We start from the raw sequence: 20,732 nt of genomic DNA, 5'->3' as shown, positions 1-20,732 counted from the left end.
CATTGGGTTGTGTATATAATCTCCTTTGCAGATAAACCAGGTAGGATGAAGTTTTCTAACTTCACTCTGCACCATAGGCTAGACTCAGATTATAAAAATCTCTGCACACATGTTCAGGACGCAAACAATAAAAAAGTATATTGTCGAACTGTTGAAGGAGGACTCACTAATGACACAGGATAATTCTGAGGTAGGCAACACCACAGGCCAAGCAAACAGCCCATTCCACACAGGCAGGTTTAAAATGGAGACTGCCCTCGAGAAACTAACACACAAGGTGTTAGAGCAACTTTATTTAGTTTCTCCGGGAGGCATTTCAGGATTGTAAAGACTTTACAGTAAATCACGGCTTTCGTAAAGTTCAATTCTTCATTAAAATAACAAATCCCTCGATAGAAAATGATGCCGCATGCCTCGAGTTTCTACCATCAGCCCTCTCAGCCCTGGAAGTGCCATGCTGCCATCCAGAGGGACCTGGCAACCAATGGAGTGAAGCGAGGAAGTCCTGCGGGAAAACTTTTGAATTGTGATTACTACAGACTAACTGGCTGTAATAATCCCAAATTACAGCCATATACCAGAGAGAAGGGGGGTGAGATTATGTTTGGTTGGTGGACAGATGGTGGGAAGATTCTGAAATAAAGTAAGGTTTTGTTGTCCCATGTGGTAAACAAAGACAGACCCATCTGCTTCAGCCATCAGGAACAACTGGGTGTCCTATCATCATCACCAGCGATTCGATGACACAGTGCTTTTGCTTATGAGGGTGTAGTTTGAGAAAGAGAAGAACAGAGCAGACATGAGCAGGAACAACAACATGAGAGAAGAGCCAGGAGCTGTTGGAGACAGAGGGGAGTGGGTGGAGGGCACAGTGGGATGTACACTGGGACTGAGTCCAAAGCAGTGAAACATGACTACATGTGTTTACCCCCACCATCTCTCTCTCTCTCTCTCTCTCTCTCTCTCTCTCTCTCTCTCTCTCTCTCTCTCTCTCTGCATACACACAACACACAGACTGGTTTCTGCTCCAGCATGGATGGCTCCTCTCCAGTCTCCACACCAGGTTTTAGCGCATTACCAAAAACAGGGTCCTTGGGAATCAACACCGCTGATCAGTGCTGGGTGGAGATAATTTTTTTTCCCAACATAAAAAAAGAGGGAAAACAGGAGAAGTAGAAGAAGAAGAAGAAAAAAAAGTCTCCCCTCACAGCAATGGTTCTGAATGAGGCGGAGATAAGAGCCGGTTACCTCCCCTCCTCATGCGCACTGCACACCTGAACCCTTTTTTACGCATTCGTCTTTTTCTTTTACTCCTATAGTAAAAACAAGGTTGTAAATGTTTCAGAATTAATCCTCAGACTCTCCAGACTATTTGCCTTTTTGATCTCGGTGTGAAAGTGCGGTGAGGATGTGGCCCCGGGGGGGAATGTAAGTGTGTGACTGCAGAGAGAAGTGACGCCCTGCCCTTCATCCAGATGTTCCATGTTTCCCCTCTGGAGACAGAGCTCTGCTCACGGAGGAACGAGGGGGAGATCCCGAAACGCACAAGCCATTGTCCATGGCACCAGATCGGATTGAAAGACAAATGAATGTCATGCTTTTTTTCTGAGCTGTTTGGATGTTGGTGCAACTTTTTCGTCTGGAGAAATGGAGAGCGGCAAACTGAGGACTCCAATCCTGCTGGGGATACAGTTTCTCTGGGTGCTCGCGCAGACTGTGCAGGGGCAGGCTGGTTCCCATCATGAAAACGGTGAGTTTACAAAACTGTCAGTGACTTATTCAACCTTTGTGCTCTAATGTTATATGGAGATAATGTTCATGCACAACTATTTAAACTCTTCCAGAAGCCTTGCATTCAAAATTATAGGCCTGCTTAGGTGAAAGTGTAGAAGTATAGTACAGAAACGCTGTAAGTTGTGTTGGTTTATACTGTGTTTAGAAATTCAAGGATTATTATTCATAGATTCACCTGCAGGCAGCATTTTAATGTTCTACTCTGAAGAAATGGATTATGACCCCTTGTAGATGTTACATGTTTCAATCTGTCTTGTTTAACCGATTTTAAAGTGTTATTGAACCCTACATATTTTTTTCTAACTAATATTGAATTACTGATAAATGATCATTACAATGAACTTAAAAAAATATGTGCACTAAACTTAATATATATATATCTTGATTTAGACAAATGTATCAAATGTAACCACTTGACATAATAAAATGTAGTCAATTCAACCTAACGTAGTTGGTGAAGGAGGAGATCATTTTATTTTGGAAAGAAACTATACTTGCTAAATAACTGTGATTACGTTAAAAAATATTTTTGAAGAAAGAGGACAAAAGCTTAATTTAGAAATACTTGGATAAAATTAAAGTTGGCTACTTCAGAGCTCATGTTCTTAGTCGATATGCTAGTTTAAATGCATGTCCCAAACCAAATTATACCTTTAGTTTCCAGTCACATGTAGTGAACTATCTTCAGATTGTAAGTGTTGCATCAGACGCTGCATCTCACCCACTGAGAAGCAGACAGATACTGACTCTATCCATCATACTTACCTGTTGCTGTTGGGTTTGAGGTCAGTGAAGCAGCCACGTGTGACAAGCCTGATGAATGGCTTCACTCTGAGTCTCACTCTCACAGACTCACACTCATTAGAACCCAAACCCCTGCACAGTGTCATCCTCCATTACACAGAGCGTTACCTCATACAACACGGGTATGTGCGGCCTGACTCTGTGTTTTATTTCTCTCCTAGTGATTGACCTTCTGGAGGCTCTGAACATGTCCAACCACATTAGTGGCGTATCCAAACTGCAGAGTCCCACTGGAGTGATGTACAGGATACGTCCCAGAGCACCCCACCTCACTCTACCTGCAGAATATTCCCACCTCCTGTACTCTAACCTTCAGGGAAGCATGGGGTTGTACTTCGTGGGGCATCAGTCGTCAGGCTCCAGTGCCACTCTCCTCTCCCTCTCCTCTCCATCCTCACCCATTCTCCAATTCATCTCCTCCACCCTCAACGACACGCTGCGTTTGGACTACCAGGCTGGAGGAGGAGTAGGAGGAGGAGGAGGAGGAGGAGGAGGAGGAGGAGCTCGGGGCCCTGCCAGCTTTCTCTTCCCTGTGAGAAACCCCTTCTCCAGGGAGGAACGGGTACAGCTGGCTGTGAGCCTGGAGCCCGACAGACTGGCTTTTTTTGTGGACTGTCAAGAAGCTGTTGTTGTGCCGATAAAAAGCGAGGAGCAGATCCACCTGGAACTGCCTCAAAACGTTGTCATCACTCTTGCCAGCACTCCGCGGAGGAAGGACAGCAAATTCAGCGTGAGTTTAGTGGCGGTGATTTAGTTCACGACATCTGGCAAAAATATTGGTGCTTCTAATCGTGAGTCGCTGCCCCGTTGAATAAAGCCACTTGCAGTTCCACATCACAAAATGAAGGAAACATACTATAACTATCCAGGGGACTAAGATATACTCTGTCCTGAATCTGTGTAGCTTTTAAACCATGTTTCCATATCTTCTTCCTCTTTTTAATGTGCATTCACAGCATACAGTACAACATGTGAGCATATCTGTGTTTCTTTTTGAAAACAGGGATATTTGAAGACAGCTGAGATTTCAATGAAAGCATATTTAAGGCGCCCGTGGGTCTGCGACAATTTTACAGGTAAAGAAACATTATCTTTATCAATCCTGAGTGTACATCTGTTTTTTTACTCTTGTAGGGTCAACACAAAGAATGAAATAAGAAACAATGTGAATATTTCCTAGAAAATACACTTAAAAACTTTAATATTTACAAAGTTACTTGGAGAGTTGTAATTGACTTTCTAGATATTGTATATGTGTATGCAGTACATGGACGTCTGTGTGTGTGTATCTGTACATCTGTTTACGATAACATGTTGTGCGGGGTTTATCATGTGATCAGAATGTATGCTTCCCCCAGAGGTTTCATTGTCATTCCCTTTTATATGAACCTGTAAATCACTGATAATACTTTACTTTGCTTATTTCGTCTGGCATCGTGAACAGCGAGACCCTCAGTGCAGGGACCACCTAGTCGATGTGTATTAGATCATATCTTTTGGCCCTCAGGCAGTAACTCTCCCAAACAGTGTGTTTTTTATTCCGCTTCCCTTCCTCTTAATCTTCACAGTGTTTTCCTGGGTGTTTGTTCAGGCTCCAAATGTGTTCTTTGATTCATTCAGTAATTATTCAGGAATCTCTTGCTCCCCTCATCTCACACCAACTCTCACACTTTCTTGTTATTTCCCAGATAATCTGCTTGCGTCTAAGCGCGCAGTCGCCCAGAGCTCAGATTCTTGGACTGACAGCAGTCGAGGGTTACAGCAGGGTGCTTCCCCCAGTAAATCTCAAGCAAGCCACAGGCCAGTGGACCAAACCGCCACTTATCCCCAGGACGTCCAGAGTGACCAGCTGCAGCGAGGTGTCGCCCTGGGGCCGCCGGCTTCTCCTGAAGGGGTAAAGTCTGTTTCTCAGGTCCAGAAAGACGACAGGCTGAAGACGCTGGAGAAGAGGATGGAGGAGTTGTCTCGTATGCTGGACATGGTCAAAGCTCAGGTAGTACGACTTTTCATGAAAAGTGATATGATGTACCACGATATGACGTCTTGGAATTGTATAGATATTTTGGTTTTATTGCAGAATGCAGACCTACAATCTCGTGTCAAGTACCTGGAGGGATGTGAGTGCGTGAGGCAGCGATGTGAATGGGAGGGACGTGAAGTGGACGATGGCCAGCGCTGGCAAATTGACCTCAGCAATGTTTGCACTTGCACATCTGGAAAGGTCACATGTCAATCTAACATCAAAGGTAAAGAGGACTCAGCTTTTGTCTTTGTCTTTATTGCCATTTCCACCTGTTTTCTTTCTACCCCTCACTTCTCACACTCACACTTACAAAATCCCTTATAATTATAATATAATCCATGCGAATGTTTTCTAGTCATTTGAGGAGACTTTCCACAACTTGATGTGAAGCAAACATGTGGGACTAACGTTGGATGTTGGACTGGCCTCAGTAGGGATTCCCAGTGTCTCCTTGTGTCTTTTTAACGTCCTCACTCCCAGAGGGTTATGTAAACATCACTCTGTCCAGTTTATCGTGCACATTTTCACCATCAATGTAATAAACATGTTCCCCACTGTCTCCTCTCTCACCCCCTACGACTGCTCTCTCTGCCACTGCCACTGTCTCTGCCATTTTCATTCATCTCTGCCTTAATTGTTTCTGCATGTAGGCCAGAAGACTCCGACGGCTCCCAGCTGATAATACACTCGCACTTTGATCTCATGCATGCTTGGCTTGCTAGAGGAAATGCCTGTTGGCTGCTGGCACAGTAGGCAGCCTCTCCTGCTTCTCTCTCTCTCTCTCTCACCCTGTGATTATTACCCTCTCTCTCACACACACACACACATTGTCTCTGTCCTCCTCCTTAAAATAATGATCTCCTGAAATGTTCAAGAGGAGATACTATTTGATAAGCTCGCTGAAAGTGTTTTAATGAAAAACAAATTGGCAAGCGTTGATTTTCAGAGATCGGTAATGTAAACAACTTTTTTGTAGCAAGATAAGTAAAACAGCCACGGAACGGAGGAAGTCGTTAGCGCCATCGTCCAGAGGGAATCCTCCGGAGGGAAACCTCTTCCCCCTTTTCCAATTTTCTTCTCCTTGTTTCTCCAACTGTAAATCTCCTTCATTTTTAATAGACTCGCCAGTGGTAGTTGTTAAAATGGTTACAGGCACTTCTGGTTATAGTTATGCACCGTTAAAATTTAGTGTGAGAGAGCGAGCATGTGTACAGTGTATTATATCAAAACAACGCTCCTCTGTCGTTACTGGAGAGAGAGAACAGAGCCAGATGTTCCTCCAGTGGCCGAGAGAGAAAAGGTGAAGAACATCTGCATTCATGGAAAGAGCGGGTAGAGGACAATGAAACAAAAACATATTTATTCTTCTTTTATTGATCAATTTTCACTCTTAGATTATTACCTGGAATATGCAGACGTACACACTGAGAAGATTAAAAATGTGTGTGCACTGAAGATATTGTCTCTTATTCAGGATGTGAGCTGGACGGCACAATTCATAATGTGTCCTACAGCACTCTGGATGGCTGTCAGACATGTACGTGTAAGGTAAGTATTTTACACGCACGTAAGCAAACATTTTTATTGAGCCTTAACAACTCTTCTGGTATTTTTTACCGTGTCTCACCTCTGCGCCCCTCCTTTTGGCCACAGGGTGGTACCAGGGAGTGCTCTCCTCTGCCCTGCCCCTCGCTGGACTGCACACAGAAAGAGACTGTACCTGGAGACTGCTGCACGCAATGCAAAAGTGAGAATACTGAAAATAAATAAATCAATATGACAGAAGAAACTCTAGAGCAAAAGATTATTTAAATATATAGTACATCACTAATATTGATAGGTCTGGTGAATTTATTTGCACTGATTTTCTGCACATGGCATGAAAACAGCACTGACTGCTAAAAATACATTTTGAGAAAATGTCAAAAACTTGCAAAATCTTGACAAATCCTGAAGCATGATCTTTAATTTGTCCTGTCAACTGGACAAGACCAATGTCTGAGGAAGAGAAAGCTGGCAGGGCCCGATCTCCCTCCTCCTCCTCCTCCTCCTCCTCCTCCTCCTCCTCCTCCTCCTCCTCCATAAAATCTGAGTTGAGGGTTAACATTTATCCATTATTCGATGCTGATAAATAAAGAGGTTAAATATTAATTTAAGTTTTTATTTATTTATTTACAACCTTTATTTATACTTGAAGTTCATTGTGAGAGGCCCTAATTTACAATGGAGTCAAGTGAGAGGATACGATAAGATACAGACAAACAGTGAATAAATTAACACAGTAAATATGATGCATACAAATACAGAACATAATACAATTCAAGTGAAAGTAAGTAAAACACATGCATACAGAAGATAAAGCTAAATGGCTACAGAGTATGGATTTATATTCATGCAATCAATACAATAAACAGCAGTAAGAAAAAAATGGGTTCAATTCTACATAGAAGGAAGTTTTTCTCTCCTATATCTTGTGTTGTTAAATTTAATCTAAGGACTTAAGTGCCACGATGACAGTGAAGTAATCGGATACGACATGTGTTTGCAGGCTGCATCCATACTGGTGTCCGTTATGATCACAAAGCCAAGTGGAGACCAGAAGAGAGCCCCTGTGACGTCTGCCACTGTTTGGTGGGTCGAATACTAATCGTCCACTTAGGTTCTCATCTTTTTCATATCCAGTGATATTTATCTGTCTTCTCTCCAGGAGGGTCGTGTTCACTGTGAGAGGGAGCAGTGCCGCACACCTTGTAAAAACCCAGCTGCTCCACCGCCAAATACCTGCTGTCCGGTCTGTCAGGGTGGGTTTGATTCATTGCCCGGAGCAGTGTGAGTGTGTGATGGACTGCAGAGAAACAGCTTGTGCTCATGTGTGTCTCGTAGGCTGTGGCGCGAATGGTCACGACTTTCCTAACGGAGCCGCGATTCCTACTGGAGACCGTTGTCAAGAGTGTACATGTGTGGTACGTCACTGAAGAAAGCGATTATTAACTTTTGCATGTGTACACCATAGACTGTGTAAAGATGGACGACACAACTCCACTTCCTCCCACTATCCAGAAATGAGGTCAGAATACAAACGTTGCGATCTTGCACACATTAGGAGAGATCCTGCTGATACATGCTCTTGACCAGTAGAGAGTCAATTATGACGTTTAACCCTGTTTTTGTAGCATTAAATAACTAATTAAAACCAAACCTTAAAAGCGAGAGCACTTGGACATACATTAGTTTGATCATAACTACTGTAAATGACAGAAAACATCTCATATGTACTTTGGCTTTTAGTTTGTTCCATGTCCCATCCACTTACATGGAGGATGCAAGATTTATGACCTATAGTGCAGCCAGCCATCAGTGGGGTGATCGAGACGTCTTGGGGAGCTGACACGTCATCTATCTGTATATGCAGTCTGTGGTGTAAATCAGATGTGAATTATTTATTATTCAGTACATCTGTGTTTGATTGTTTTTTTGTTTTTTTTACAAGAATGGAAATGTGGCGTGTTCCCCTCTTCCCTGTCCTGCTCTGTCTTGTCGAAACCCTGTACATCGTGCTGGAGACTGTTGCCCACGGTAACAAACCTGCCTGACCTCACCCATGTCCTGCAGCTATTCCATCTCACCCCAAGTTGAATGTGGGGATGCAGATGAAAGATTTAAGAGTCTTGTTGTGTTTGATTTGAAACTCTGTAGGTGTGAGCAGTGCGAATATGAGTCCAAGGTGTATGTGGACGGACAGACGTTCCCCTCCAGGAGAGACCCCTGCCTCCGCTGCTACTGCTCTGTGAGTTCAGTTTGGCAAAGCTGTGGTGGTTTCACGGTTATGTGAACTTCACGTGACTGGATTTGGCGAGATTTCATGACCCACATGTTGAAAGAAAACCTGTCAAAATCATTTCTACTCCCATTAGCTAATGTGAAAATGGGATTAAGTGTTAAAAATAAGTCTGTTTAAAAAATCTTTGACAGTGGAAGAATGTTTGCTGCATCGGGTTGAAGAACCTAATCCCATCTTGTCTCCATCTGTCAGGCAGGCGAAGTTTCTTGTGAACGTTTGGATTCATCGTGTCCGACACCGCACTGCAACCATCCAGCTAAGCGCAAGGGAGAGTGTTGCCCCACATGTGATGGTCCGTGTATCTAATTGCATGTCATCTTCCATTTAAACTTTAACTGCTCAAGCTCAAACATGATCAGGTTGTGTGCTTTTCCTGCAGTCTGTGAGTATGACAGGAGGGTGTATGCTCACGGGGAAGTGTTCACCCCTGCTGGGAGTGGACCGTGTCTACAGTGCAGGTGTAAGGTAAACTCTAAAAGAAAGTATTGAAACGTCTAGATTAAATGATTCCACTCTGTATTAAATTAAATTGTGTTTCTACATTTTTCACTGCAGCTAACTTTCCCTCATATGTCTGTATTCTCTTATAAATGTACATGTAAGGGTGGCAATGTAATTTGCCATGAAGAGAAGTGTCCTCCTGTCCAGTGCTCCAACCCCATTATAGACTCACAACTCTGCTGTCCGATCTGCAAAGGTAACAATCTGCACACACACAGACACACACACGGCTTCAATTCTTATGTGAACACATGGCGTCTCCTTCTTCCTTGTTGTAGCATGTGTGTTGGAGGGGCTGGAATATGAAGAAGGCTCCAGCTGGCAACTGGAGAACCGCTGCTCCAGCTGCATCTGTGTGAACGGAGAAACCCGGTGTACACACACACACTGCCCACCCGACGAGTGCCTGCATCCCACCAAGACCACTGGTAAGACCTGGATCCTGTCCTGAATGTGTCCTGAGATCCCATCACTCAGACCATATTTGGAGGTTGTGTGGGCCACATGTGGCCACTTTCTTTTCACTGTGTGAATGCAAATGCACCTGGGTCACATGTGAAGAACCAGACTCAGCTGAAGCTCTCTGACTCGAATCAAATGTATTTTTACACCTCTCAGTTTCCATATGTTGGTTTGTTTGTGGCCACCGCTACAGTATCAACCCTGATCGACACATAATTATTGATACTTTTCTTAAACACTCACTTTTCTTCATAGCACAGCTGCACATTCATTCAGTCCCTCCTGACTCTCTCTCTCTCTCTCTCTCTCTCTCTCTCTCTCTCTCTCTCTCTCTCTCTCTCTCTCTCTCTCTCTCTCTATCTGACATCAAGTGTCACATGAGACACATTCAGGACGTTTTTTTAATGCCAGGTTTAAACAGTTGACATCAACAGTGTCAACTTGTGATCAAATCTCTCAATGTGCACCCTCTGTAAACTCTCCATTTCCTTGTCTTAGGCTCCTGCTGTGCAACGTGTGAAAGCTGCACCTATAATCATCGTATCTACAGTGACGGCCAGAAGTTTGCGACCCCTGAGCAGCCCTGCCACATCTGCACCTGTCAGGTTAGCGTCTCTATTCACGCACACGCTGCACTACTCTGTTAAACCTCAGACCTGCTGAAAGCTTTTCCTTCTCCTCAGCACGGGACTGTGGCGTGTGAGAGGAGACCTTGTCCTCCAGTCAACTGCACCAACTCATACACACCACCCGGAGAGTGCTGCGCTAAATGTCCAGGTACACATCGTGATTTTATTTCCATCAACTATCCTCAGTCGGCTTTGTCACACTTCTGTGTATTTGCATCTTCTCTAGACTGCTCCTTTGAAAACCGTGTGTTTGTGGATGGACAAGTTTTTCTCAATCCCGTGAGTGTGTGTGAGGAGTGTGAGTGTGTGAGCGGCAGGATCGACTGCCACCAAACACAATGCCCTCAACCGCACTGTAATGCGCCTCGACCTGGAACATGCTGTCAGAACAACTGCAATGGTGAGGCTGTGTTATTTCATCATCAGGAACACTCAATACATCTCACCAATTAAAATCTCACAGTTTCACAATCTGCCATCAGGCTGCAGCCATGCTGGGAAAGAGTATCCCAACGGTCTGGAGTTTCCTCATCCGACTGACACGTGCAGGACATGCAGCTGCATCGTAAGAATACTGAGCCTCAGATCATGACTTGTCCGCCTGTGTTGGTCAGCTTTGGTTTTTTGAAGCGGGTATTCATTTTTTATCTTATCTTGTTTGTTACAGAATGGGAATGTCCAGTGTCTGAAGAAGAGGTGTCCACCACTGCTGTGCTCACACCCGAATGTCCTGCCAGGAGACTGCTGCCCCCTGTGTCCAGGTAAGGGTGTGCAAAAGAGAACCAAAGAAGCTCATGACGGCACATGATCAGACAGAAAACCATCGTAGAGTGGAGACATTCATTCTTTTCCCTGATGTCCCCGCAGCTCCTCCATCAGACTGTGTGTTTGAACAACGCACCTACAGACACACCGAGCGTTTTTACCACCCGACTGACAACTGTCGATCATGTGCCTGCACCAACGGGACAGTTCACTGTCAGCGCAAGCCCTGCCCCTTCACAGCGTGTTCTCACCCCATCACACAAGAGTGCTGCCGGACCTGTGAAGGTACCTCACAAGTCCTGCTGGGAACCCTAAAGACGAAGCAGTTTTGATTTTTCCTAAGAGACTGCACATTCAGTCTGAGCATGTTTCCATAATTCACTCCCTCTTGCAGGCTGTTTGCATGAGAGTCGAGAGCGAGCCAACGGGGAGACGTGGGATGAAGCGTCAGACCCATGTTCTGCATGTTTGTGCCGTGAAGGATCTGTCCGTTGTGAGAGAAAACGGTGTCCACCCTCCAACTGTAACCACCCAGTCCAGAGACAGTGCTGCATGTCCTGTGACGGTGAGCGTTTGAAACACTTGACTGCAACGTGACTTTCAAAATAATGCCCCAGTTACTGAAGATAACACACAAACCTCACTGTTTTTAATTCATCTCAAAAACATGTCGGCCTCTAATCTTCAACTTGCAGGCTGCATGTTTCATGGTAAAGAATACCCCGATGGCACTGAGTTTCCTGATGACCAAGACCCTTGTAGTGTGTGTTACTGCTACGGAGGGGAGGTCGTCTGCAACAAGCTGCCCTGTTATGGAGATTGTAGCCACCCATATAAACCCCCCGGACAATGCTGTGCAGAATGTGAACGTACGTAAAGGCAAAGTCAGACACATTCCTAGTTCAGGATTCACTAAATTCAAGCTTTGTGTCTTCATCATTTCCATGATCACAACATGACTAAATGAACCTGTCTCTATTGAAAAGGCTGCTTCTATAACAGCGTGGTCCTGACCAATGGGCAGACGATCCCTGACCCAGGGAACCTCTGCTCTGAGTGTACCTGCCAGGTAGCAGCAATATACACACACACACATTCACAAACACATTCCTGCTGGTTAATCTCTTTAAACAACATGTCTTGCTTATTCACTTGCAGAGGGGTTCAGTGCGCTGCCTGAAGAAAACGTGTCCAGCAGCTCTGTGTCCTCACCCCTTCACCAACCCATGTGGCTGCTCGGTCTGTGATGGTACGTTATCACTGCAGATGTAACAGAGACGCATGCATGTGCAGATTGTGTGAATAACTAATGCTTTATTTTGTTTTTAGGTTGTCATTTCCAAGGTGTCTCGTATGTTGACGGTCAGATTTTACCCGGAGGAGAGAAAGGCTGCGAGGAATGCACCTGCTCAGTGAGTGAGACCCTTTAACTTTTTGACCTCTGCACCATCACATCTTCTCGTCATCTTGTTTATTTTGTATCCTTCCATAGAGAGGCGAGGTGGTGTGTGTGCAGAGAAGATGCCCAGCTGTGTTATGTCCACACCCAGCTCAGGACAGATGTGCCTGTGGAGTGTGTGATGGATGCAACTTTAACGGAAGGGAGTGTTTTAGCGGAGAACGATTCCAACACCCTACGGACCAATGTCAGCTCTGCTCCTGTCTGGTACATAATATATACTATATTTGTTTTATTACACAATTATCTTCGTTAATCTGACAGACAATCAGAATTACAAGTTATTATGAAACCCAATAAGAGCTGTGGACACAACACGTGTCAATTGTGAAATTGTGTTGTGTAAAAAAGTGCTAGCTTAGGAGGAAATCTGTGGGCTATGAAATGTTTTATTTTCAGTTTTTTTGTATTCCAGTGTGTACACACAGATTTTTGCTTTGTTTGAATTACTTAATACTGTATGACTTCCACTGGAGCAGGCAAGGAGCACAACATAGTAACTTGTGGAGGAATTATTTTTGGTGGAGTATCCCTTTAAACCCGCAAAATCCTGAAGATGGCTAGATAAATCCAAATTACCACTCCATTCATTCATTCTCATTTGTACAAGGATTATGAAGTAACATATTATTGGTTTAACATGTGTCTTTATTTGTAGAACGGAGGTGTGGTGTGTGCACGTGCATCTTGTCCAAGCGTTGCCTGCGTGCGTCCAGTGACTCCGCCTGGAGAGTGCTGCCCTGTCTGCACCGGCATTTGTCAGCATCAAGGGAGAGAGTATCAGTCCGGCTCCACCTTCTCTTCACCCTCTGACCCCTGCTCCTCGTGCTCCTGTCTGGTCAGTCTGACAATTCTGACTGAATGAAAAATAAAACATCTGATGACAAATGCACATAGTTTGATTTAGTCCATCCTTTCAACCGTTCTCTTTTTCCACCTTCTTCCCCTGAACAGAACGAGGTGGTGAACTGTCAGAGGAGACCTTGTCCAGTCCGGTGCTCTCACCCGGTCCCTTCAGAAACCTGCTGCCCCGTCTGTGACTCCTGCCGGTACGAGGGTGTCGTGCACTCTCACAGTCACACCTTCACGCCCTCCTCTAACCCCTGCCAGCGCTGCACATGTGTCAGAGGCACCGTCACTTGTGTGCCACTCGTCTGCCCGTCAACACCCTGCGCTCGACCCGTTACCAAACCAGGACAGTGCTGCCCTGAGTGCACAGGTATTTTTTGGAACTGTTTGTGTAAATGGTAAAAAATTGACACTACATTCTTGGAACATACAACTTTTTCCTTTATGTCTTGGTGTCTTGTCTCAGTGTGTAGGCTGGATGGGAAGGAGTTCAGTGACGGGCAAGCATGGACCCTGAGTTCAAACCGCTGCTCCAGCTGCACCTGCCAGGTCTGACCTCCATTGTGAAGCTCTGTCTTTTCTCTCTGTATTTTACACCCTCTCCTGTGTTCACTAATGTGTTTGAGTCTTGCAGGCAGGTGAGGTCCAGTGTTCGTCTCCCCGGTGTCCCAAACTACCATGTATGCATCAGGTGACTGATCCAGGCGCCTGCTGTCCTCGCTGCAGAGGTAAATACATCACTGTGCACTCACAGCTGGAAATACTTGTTCCTGTGACTGATTTTCCCTCTCGCAGGCTGTATGTATGGAGGAGAGGAGCATACCGAGGGCAGCAGCTGGTTCGCAGACTCCACTCCCTGTATGACGTGCATGTGTGTGGACGGAGTGACCACCTGCTCTGAAGTACACTGTCTATCTCCCTGTATCAACTTCATCAGCGTGCCCGGGGAGTGCTGCCCCGTGTGTGCTGGTAAGAAAATAAGCATCTGAAGCTCATTAGCTGCATGTTTCATATCAGGGGTTTTTCTATTTGATAAACTTACACAATGTTTTTGAACAGACTGTGTATTTGAGGGCAGAGTTTACGGCCCAGGGGACAGTTTTCATCCGGCAGACGACCCCTGTCAGATCTGCACTTGTGAGGTATGATGCATATACACCTTCTGACTGGAGAACGGGTTCTTATCTTTAACTTCTTGATTCTGTGGGAGTTTGAAGTTTCTTAATTTGATGTATTATCAGCCAAAAATCAAATTTATGGTCCAATGATATGACTCAGAAAAAACATTTGTAAAACTGTAAGCAGACATTGTTTTGCATCTTTGTTTAGTAAAGGCCAACAAAATAAATGAATTATTAAAATTGTTTACAGACAAGGACACAGGCTGCAGTAGATGTCGTAATGGAAAACATTGGAGCGGCCATTTATAACCTCATCGCTGTATAGACCCCAATTAGGCGTTACTAAATGTTTATGTAGTTATAATGCCATTTCATAATTATGTAATTTATACCATAAGATGATGAATAATCTAAATAAGCTTGAGGTCGTGTCTCTAATGTTATTGGTTGTAAAAGATAATACATTACTGCACTATAAAAGGTAATTTTTGGACTTCATAGTGACCTCATTCCTACGTATGTAACCATAAATTAATTTACGACTGCCTTTCTATTAATTACGAATACATGTTGGAAAATTCATTTTTCAGACCATATTTTTCTTGACTTTAACCTTTGACCTTGGACTGATCAGCTCCCAAAGTCAATCCCCCCGAGATACCCTTCCAAGTAATATTCACACCAAGTTTAGTGAAAATCTGTCAATTAATTGTTAAGATATTTTGTACATATTCACAAACAGTGGTAAAAACAATACTCTGCTTCTGGCTTTGCTGGTGTGCATTATTAAATCTGTGAAACTGTAACCAGACATCGTAAATAGATGATTGAAATTGTTGCGTGTTGTTTTCTGGTCAAGGATGATGCAGAGGATACAGTGTAGTAGTTGTAGAAGTAGAAGTAACAGTAGTAATATTAATATAAAAGTGAATATTAATAGTTGTGACTCAACCTGTTTGTATTCCAGGTGATGCCGGACGGAGAACAACATCTGAGGTGTTTACGAAAGCAGTGTCCCAGTCTGGTTGACTGTCCCAAGAGCAACATCCTGTTCTCTGGTCCAGACTCCTGCTGTCCTGTCTGTGCACGTCAGTACCACAGTGCAATCACATGATATAATGTGATCAATATTATTCTGCTGTGCACTTGTAATCTTTGTGTTGTGTATATTGTGTTCAGAGCCTCTCAGTAACTGCACCTCTGCACTGATTGGGAATGAGGTGTTGGCCACAGATGACCCTTGTTTTACCTGCCACTGCAAGGTGACACAGCAACGACACTTCTCGTGCAATCAACTGAATATGTCAGAAAAACTATAAGGGACTGTAACTGATCAATAATTTTTTACCAACACTAATCTGCAACTGAAGAACAGAAACAAACCGGTCAAATCACTACCAGAGTTTTAATGTCATTAATATGATTCTATGCCACGCAGTGATTCTATTCCTTTGATTTAGGACCTGACATGGACCTGCCTCCACCAGCTGTGCGTCCCAGTGTCTTGTCCTCTTCGTGAACAGTTCATGTCTCCAGACTCCTGCTGCCCTGTTTGTAGAGGTGAGAGGACCAATGATTTCTCCCCATTTCTCTTTTTCTTTTACATTTCTTAGTCTTATTGGCATTAAAACGTAATTGTGTTTCATACAGAGTGTGTGATTGAGGGTCAAGGCAGAGTGGCCAATGGCAGCAGCTGGACAGACAGTGATGACGACTGCGTGACGTGTACCTGTAACGTGAGTCGGATAGAAATACAGACAGTTCTCGAGATTTTTTTAAATGTCCATTTACACTGGAGGGAAAAGTAAGTGTCAATTTAAGAAAAACAACCAGCAAGAGCCTCCTCAAAAAAATGTTTGGAGTAAATACAAAGAAAATATTGATTTGTGTGGGATTTTCTCTTTGGATATATCTACTGAATATATCATGACTTCAAGCCTGGATAAAACTGTTCTTCTTAGAGTCGACATTCAGGACTTGATTCCAATGACCAAACTAGATTGAGCCGAGATTGGTGATAGTATTTGTATCTTTTATCTTTTATCTTTCCCACCAGGTAATTATCTTGTGCGCAAAAATATATTCATCCTCTATGCACGAGATACAAAATATCACGTACTATTCAGACCATCTTCTTCAATCTACCTCTAAAGCAGTGTGTTCTTTCTGTATGTCTCCTCAGTTGGGCTACATTGAATGCAGCATTGAAGAGTGTTTACCTGCAGTTTGTCTGGATGGCCAGAAACCAGTAAAGACTCCAGGGAAATGCTGCCCAGAATGCCATGGTAACGCTGCCAGCCACTACAATGACCATCCCTAACTGTGTGCATGAAGTCTGCTTAACAGGTTGCATACGTGTGTGTGTGTGTGTGTGTGTGTGTGTGTGTGTGTGTGTGTGTGTGTGTGTGTGTGTGTGTGTGTGTGTTGTAGACTCGGGGGTGTCCTGTTTGCACCAGGGGACAGTGTATCACAGTAATGAGCAGTGGGAGGTGGACGAGTGCACCAGCTGTACGTGTGTGTCTGGAGACGTGCACTGTCATAGTGAACGCTGCCCTCCCCTCACCTGTGCAACAGTTAGTATAAGAACCACACGCACACAAACACACACACACACACACACACAGTTTTTCATCATAGTTTTTTCAATGTTATGATGTTAAATATCGTCTGTTTCCTCAGAGCTCGAATTGACACTGACAACATTTATTTGGCTTCCACTGAGGCTCTGGGGTCCATCATTGTTACTCAGCCAGTGTCTGTGTGTGTGTGTGTGTCTGTGTGTCTGTGTGTCTGTGTGTCTGCCTGCCTGCGTGTGTGTTTGCCATCAGGATGAGATGCCAGCAGTTGTGCCAGGTTTGTGTTGTCCTCACTGCCTTCCTCGTCCAGCCACCTGCATCGCCTTCGGTGACCCTCATTATCGCACCTTCGATGGCCGCATGCTGCACTTCCAGGGAGCGTGCACGTACGTCCTGGCACAGGACTGTGAGGATGGAGACTTCAGGTGAGAGGGTCAGCTCAGTTACACAAGCAAGGGGTGTGCGGCAGTACAGTACTAACCCTAACCCTAATCGCAAACCTAACCCTAATCGCAACCCTAACCCTAACTTACCAAGGTCTTAGTGGGGGTAGAGCCTACTCCCAAGTCTCTACGACATTCACCAACCCTAACCCTAACCCTAATCGCAACCCTAACCCTAACCTGTGATGAGAGGTCAGAAGTATACGTTGGTTTTAAATTTCTACAACTTCTGAATCAGTGTCACAAGCTGTTTTCAGACATCACCTCGGGTCCGAACTTTGAAGAATGCAGCAAGATATTCTGAGCTCAGACGTGGTCACACAAACACAGAAATATAGTTAGAGAGAAATACGTAATCTGGGAGTTCACAAACTGGAAATCTATTGTCCTCGACAACCTCTGCCCTCAAACTAAAAACCATAAGCGATACTTACTAACTATCAACTATTAACTATTGACTAGCTTCACTGTTCAGGGTGCGATTCTGCAGCCTGATGTAAAAAATAAAGCAGGAGCAATATTTTTCCCTCCTCGCATCAATTCCTCCACCAACATCCTATTTCATGTGGGAAAGTGAATCCACTGAAGAAAATAACAAGCAGTTCCCTCTGACTTTCAATGAAGAAACACGTTTTATAAATTTTAATTTAAAAAAAAGTTAATAATGTGAAATCTAAGTCTCTTCTTTGTGCAGTGTTCATGTGACCAACGATGATCGTGGACGTAAAGGAGTGTCCTGGACTAAAGAGGTCACTGTGTTTATTGGCGACGTTGCAGTGCAGCTACTTCAGGATTGGGTTGTGAAGGTTTGTGTGCGCAACAACTGCAAATAAGTTTGTCTCGCATCCACTCAGTCCGTTTTTTTTACTTTCAGGTCAATGATGAAGTTGTGACTTTGCCGTTCCTCAGAGAACCGTACATCTACGTCGAACGACAAACCAACACCATCTTACTCAACACAAACATCGGCCTGAAGGTACTGACTGTTCTTTTTCATCTCACTTTCGCTCCTTGGATGATATGTTTTCTGATATATTATGACTTTGTCACACTAACACACCCTATAGGTGCTGTGGAGTGGCCGTTCACACCTGGAAGTGAGCGTGCCGGGCTCCTATAAGGGCCACACCTGTGGTCTCTGTGGAAACTTCAACAACTACTACCAGGATGACCTCCGAATGCCCAGCGGACAACTCAGCCTATCAGAGTCTGGCTTTGGCAACAGCTGGAGGGTAAAACCCACACATCGAAGAAAGAGAACGACTGAATGAAAGCTTCATGTTTATCAAACAACGTTTTTTTCATTTTAGGTGACGAACGGTAGCCGCTCCCTCTCAACCTGTCGACCCGGTGAAGATGTTGACCCCTGTAAGGACGCAGGTTACCAGGCCAAGAAGGGCGCTAATGCTCGCTGTAAGGTATTGAAGTCTGCTGTCTTTAAGCCCTGCCATCGCGTGGTGCCTCCTGAGCCGTGGTACGGAGCCTGCGTGTACGATCTCTGTGCCTGCGGGGCCAACAGTGATGAGTGTCTGTGCGACGCTCTGGAGGCCTACACCAGTCGGTGCAGGGAGGCCGGAGTTGTCCTGAAGTGGAGGAGCCCGTCGCTGTGTGGTGAGAGAAACACGTGGTGGAAGAAAACCAGCAGAAAACCTGTTTCAGCTTCTTACTTTATTGAACTGGGGGACTGCATGAATACAAATAATCAGCCAAAGAGCCAAGATTTAAGATGTTTGTCACACCAGTTGTAAAATTATAATTTTGTGAAAACAAATTATAATATAAAATATAAAGAAAATAAAAAAATACAAGCAGGCACAAATCTCACACACAAAAAATACTAAAACACAGCAAAAGGATTAAAAACAAACTTACAAGAAATATGACAAACATGTGACTTTTGGGGTTCTAAACTATGATAATAGATTTAGATAGCTATGATAATAAATGATAAGCCATATAATTTTTTTCTTATTTACTCTGTACAGTATCATCTTATCAAGAAAAAGGTTTTAAACCCAGTTGTCAGGGCTTTTTCAGGAAAATGAGGTAATTGCTGACAACAAACTAATCCACTGAATAACATTGCAGAATTACCAAGATAAACCTGTGAGTTTCTGCGGTGAAATAAGTCATAACAGATTTTTTTATTTCTATCTCAAAAACAGTCAACCTGCTCCAATTTAAACTGCTATGCAAATACAGGGATGCTTTCTTCACAATGCTACTGGCAGGAGTTGTTTTAACAATCTGCTGACTCCTGCTGATCCCCAGTAAAGGTCATCACACTCCTTAAAGCCATAATGGATGCACAGTGTTTCCAGTCCCTCTCACTGTTTTATTTCTGTGTCTGTCTCTCACAGCTGTGGGCTGTCCGGTGGAGAGGGGCTTTGTGTTTGACGAGTGTGGCCCTCCGTGTCCCGTCACCTGCTTTAACGTCGACGTACCACTGGGGGTTATAGAGAGCCACTGCTTCAAGCCCTGCGTGCCAGGCTGCCAGTGTCCTGCCGGTCTGGTTCTGCACAACAACCACTGCATACAGCCTGAAAAGTGCCCCAAGATCATTCACGGCAAACACACATGATTCTTGAACTGCTACAGACACTTAACTTGTATACACACACACACACACACACACACACACACACACACACACACGCAATGCCATGCTATGGTAATCTACAATCTACACACAGACTGCATCAGCCTTTGGTCACTGAAGTTTGAAATGGAACTCAACGCCAGAGGTGAACTCCTGCCACGACCTCGCGATTCTACACTTTGACCTGAGTGTATAACTGAATCCTTGATGTTTATATTAACATTTTTATATATATGAATCTGTAGCACTGAATATTTATATAACACAGGAGTTTGTTTTATTAATTTCAAATGTCACATGTTATTTTTTATTATTCCTGTTTCACATATTAATTAAATATTAGATTGTTTAACATTTTTATTTACAGTCCAAAGAGCATTTGTTTACTGTACAGGTTTATTTTAGCCTGTGTGATATTGACTGTTTATACAATAAACCACATGACCTCAGGTATTCCTTTATTTTTCCCTCTCAATCTTACAAATAAACAAAGGTTTCTCCAATGTTTCTGGTGTTTCATTTTATATTTATTTTTCAATTCTAAGACATAAAATAGGGTTCTACAGTTTCTCAATCATTTCTTAGTAGGTTTCCTGCAATGACATGTGTAAAATTATAGTAAAAGTACAAAAGTAACTAAAAAGTAACTAAAAGTACAAAAGTAACTAAAAGTACAAAAGTAACTAAAAGTAACTAAAAGTACAAAAGTAACTCAAAGTACAAAAGTAACTAAAAGTAACTAAATACAAAGTAACTAAAAGTAACTAAAGTACAAAGAGTAACTAAAAGTACCAAAGTAACTAAAAGTAACTAAAGTACAAAAGTAACTAAAAGTAACAGAAAGTACAAAGTAACTAAAAGTAACT

The 20,732-nt window shown here is 43.7% G+C and overlaps 1 protein-coding gene across 1 annotated transcript; it reads left to right on the top strand.

Moving 5' to 3' along the window:
• Positions 1-1,030: 1,030 nt before the first annotated feature.
• On the top strand, positions 1,031-20,373 carry LOC118109266 (kielin cysteine rich BMP regulator). The gene is made up of 46 exons (XM_035156236.2): positions 1,031-1,750; positions 2,760-3,328; positions 3,602-3,674; positions 4,287-4,591; positions 4,676-4,844; positions 6,096-6,169; positions 6,275-6,368; positions 7,170-7,252; positions 7,329-7,422; positions 7,505-7,584; positions 8,112-8,197; positions 8,318-8,408; positions 8,655-8,754; positions 8,842-8,927; positions 9,066-9,159; positions 9,242-9,391; positions 9,924-10,030; positions 10,109-10,202; positions 10,281-10,454; positions 10,537-10,619; positions 10,722-10,815; positions 10,922-11,104; positions 11,214-11,384; positions 11,515-11,688; positions 11,806-11,888; positions 11,978-12,068; positions 12,149-12,231; positions 12,312-12,485; positions 12,937-13,116; positions 13,233-13,497; positions 13,594-13,676; positions 13,762-13,855; positions 13,923-14,096; positions 14,187-14,269; positions 15,216-15,336; positions 15,428-15,510; positions 15,709-15,808; positions 15,899-15,984; positions 16,431-16,533; positions 16,679-16,821; positions 17,077-17,249; positions 17,962-18,073; positions 18,142-18,243; positions 18,335-18,499; positions 18,578-18,878; positions 19,628-20,373. Exons 1-46 carry the CDS (start codon positions 1,648-1,650, stop codon positions 19,846-19,848), a joined length of 6,351 nt encoding a protein of 2,116 aa, XP_035012127.2. The 5' UTR covers positions 1,031-1,647; the 3' UTR covers positions 19,849-20,373.
• The last annotated feature ends 359 nt before the right edge of the window (positions 20,374-20,732 follow it).

Source organism: Hippoglossus stenolepis, chromosome 5 (genome assembly GCF_022539355.2).
Source record: "Hippoglossus stenolepis isolate QCI-W04-F060 chromosome 5, HSTE1.2, whole genome shotgun sequence".
In the NCBI taxonomy this organism is placed as follows: domain Eukaryota; kingdom Metazoa; phylum Chordata; class Actinopteri; order Pleuronectiformes; family Pleuronectidae; genus Hippoglossus; species Hippoglossus stenolepis.
Note: the sequence above shows the minus strand (reverse complement) of the source record. Positions and strands in the feature narration are given on the sequence as shown.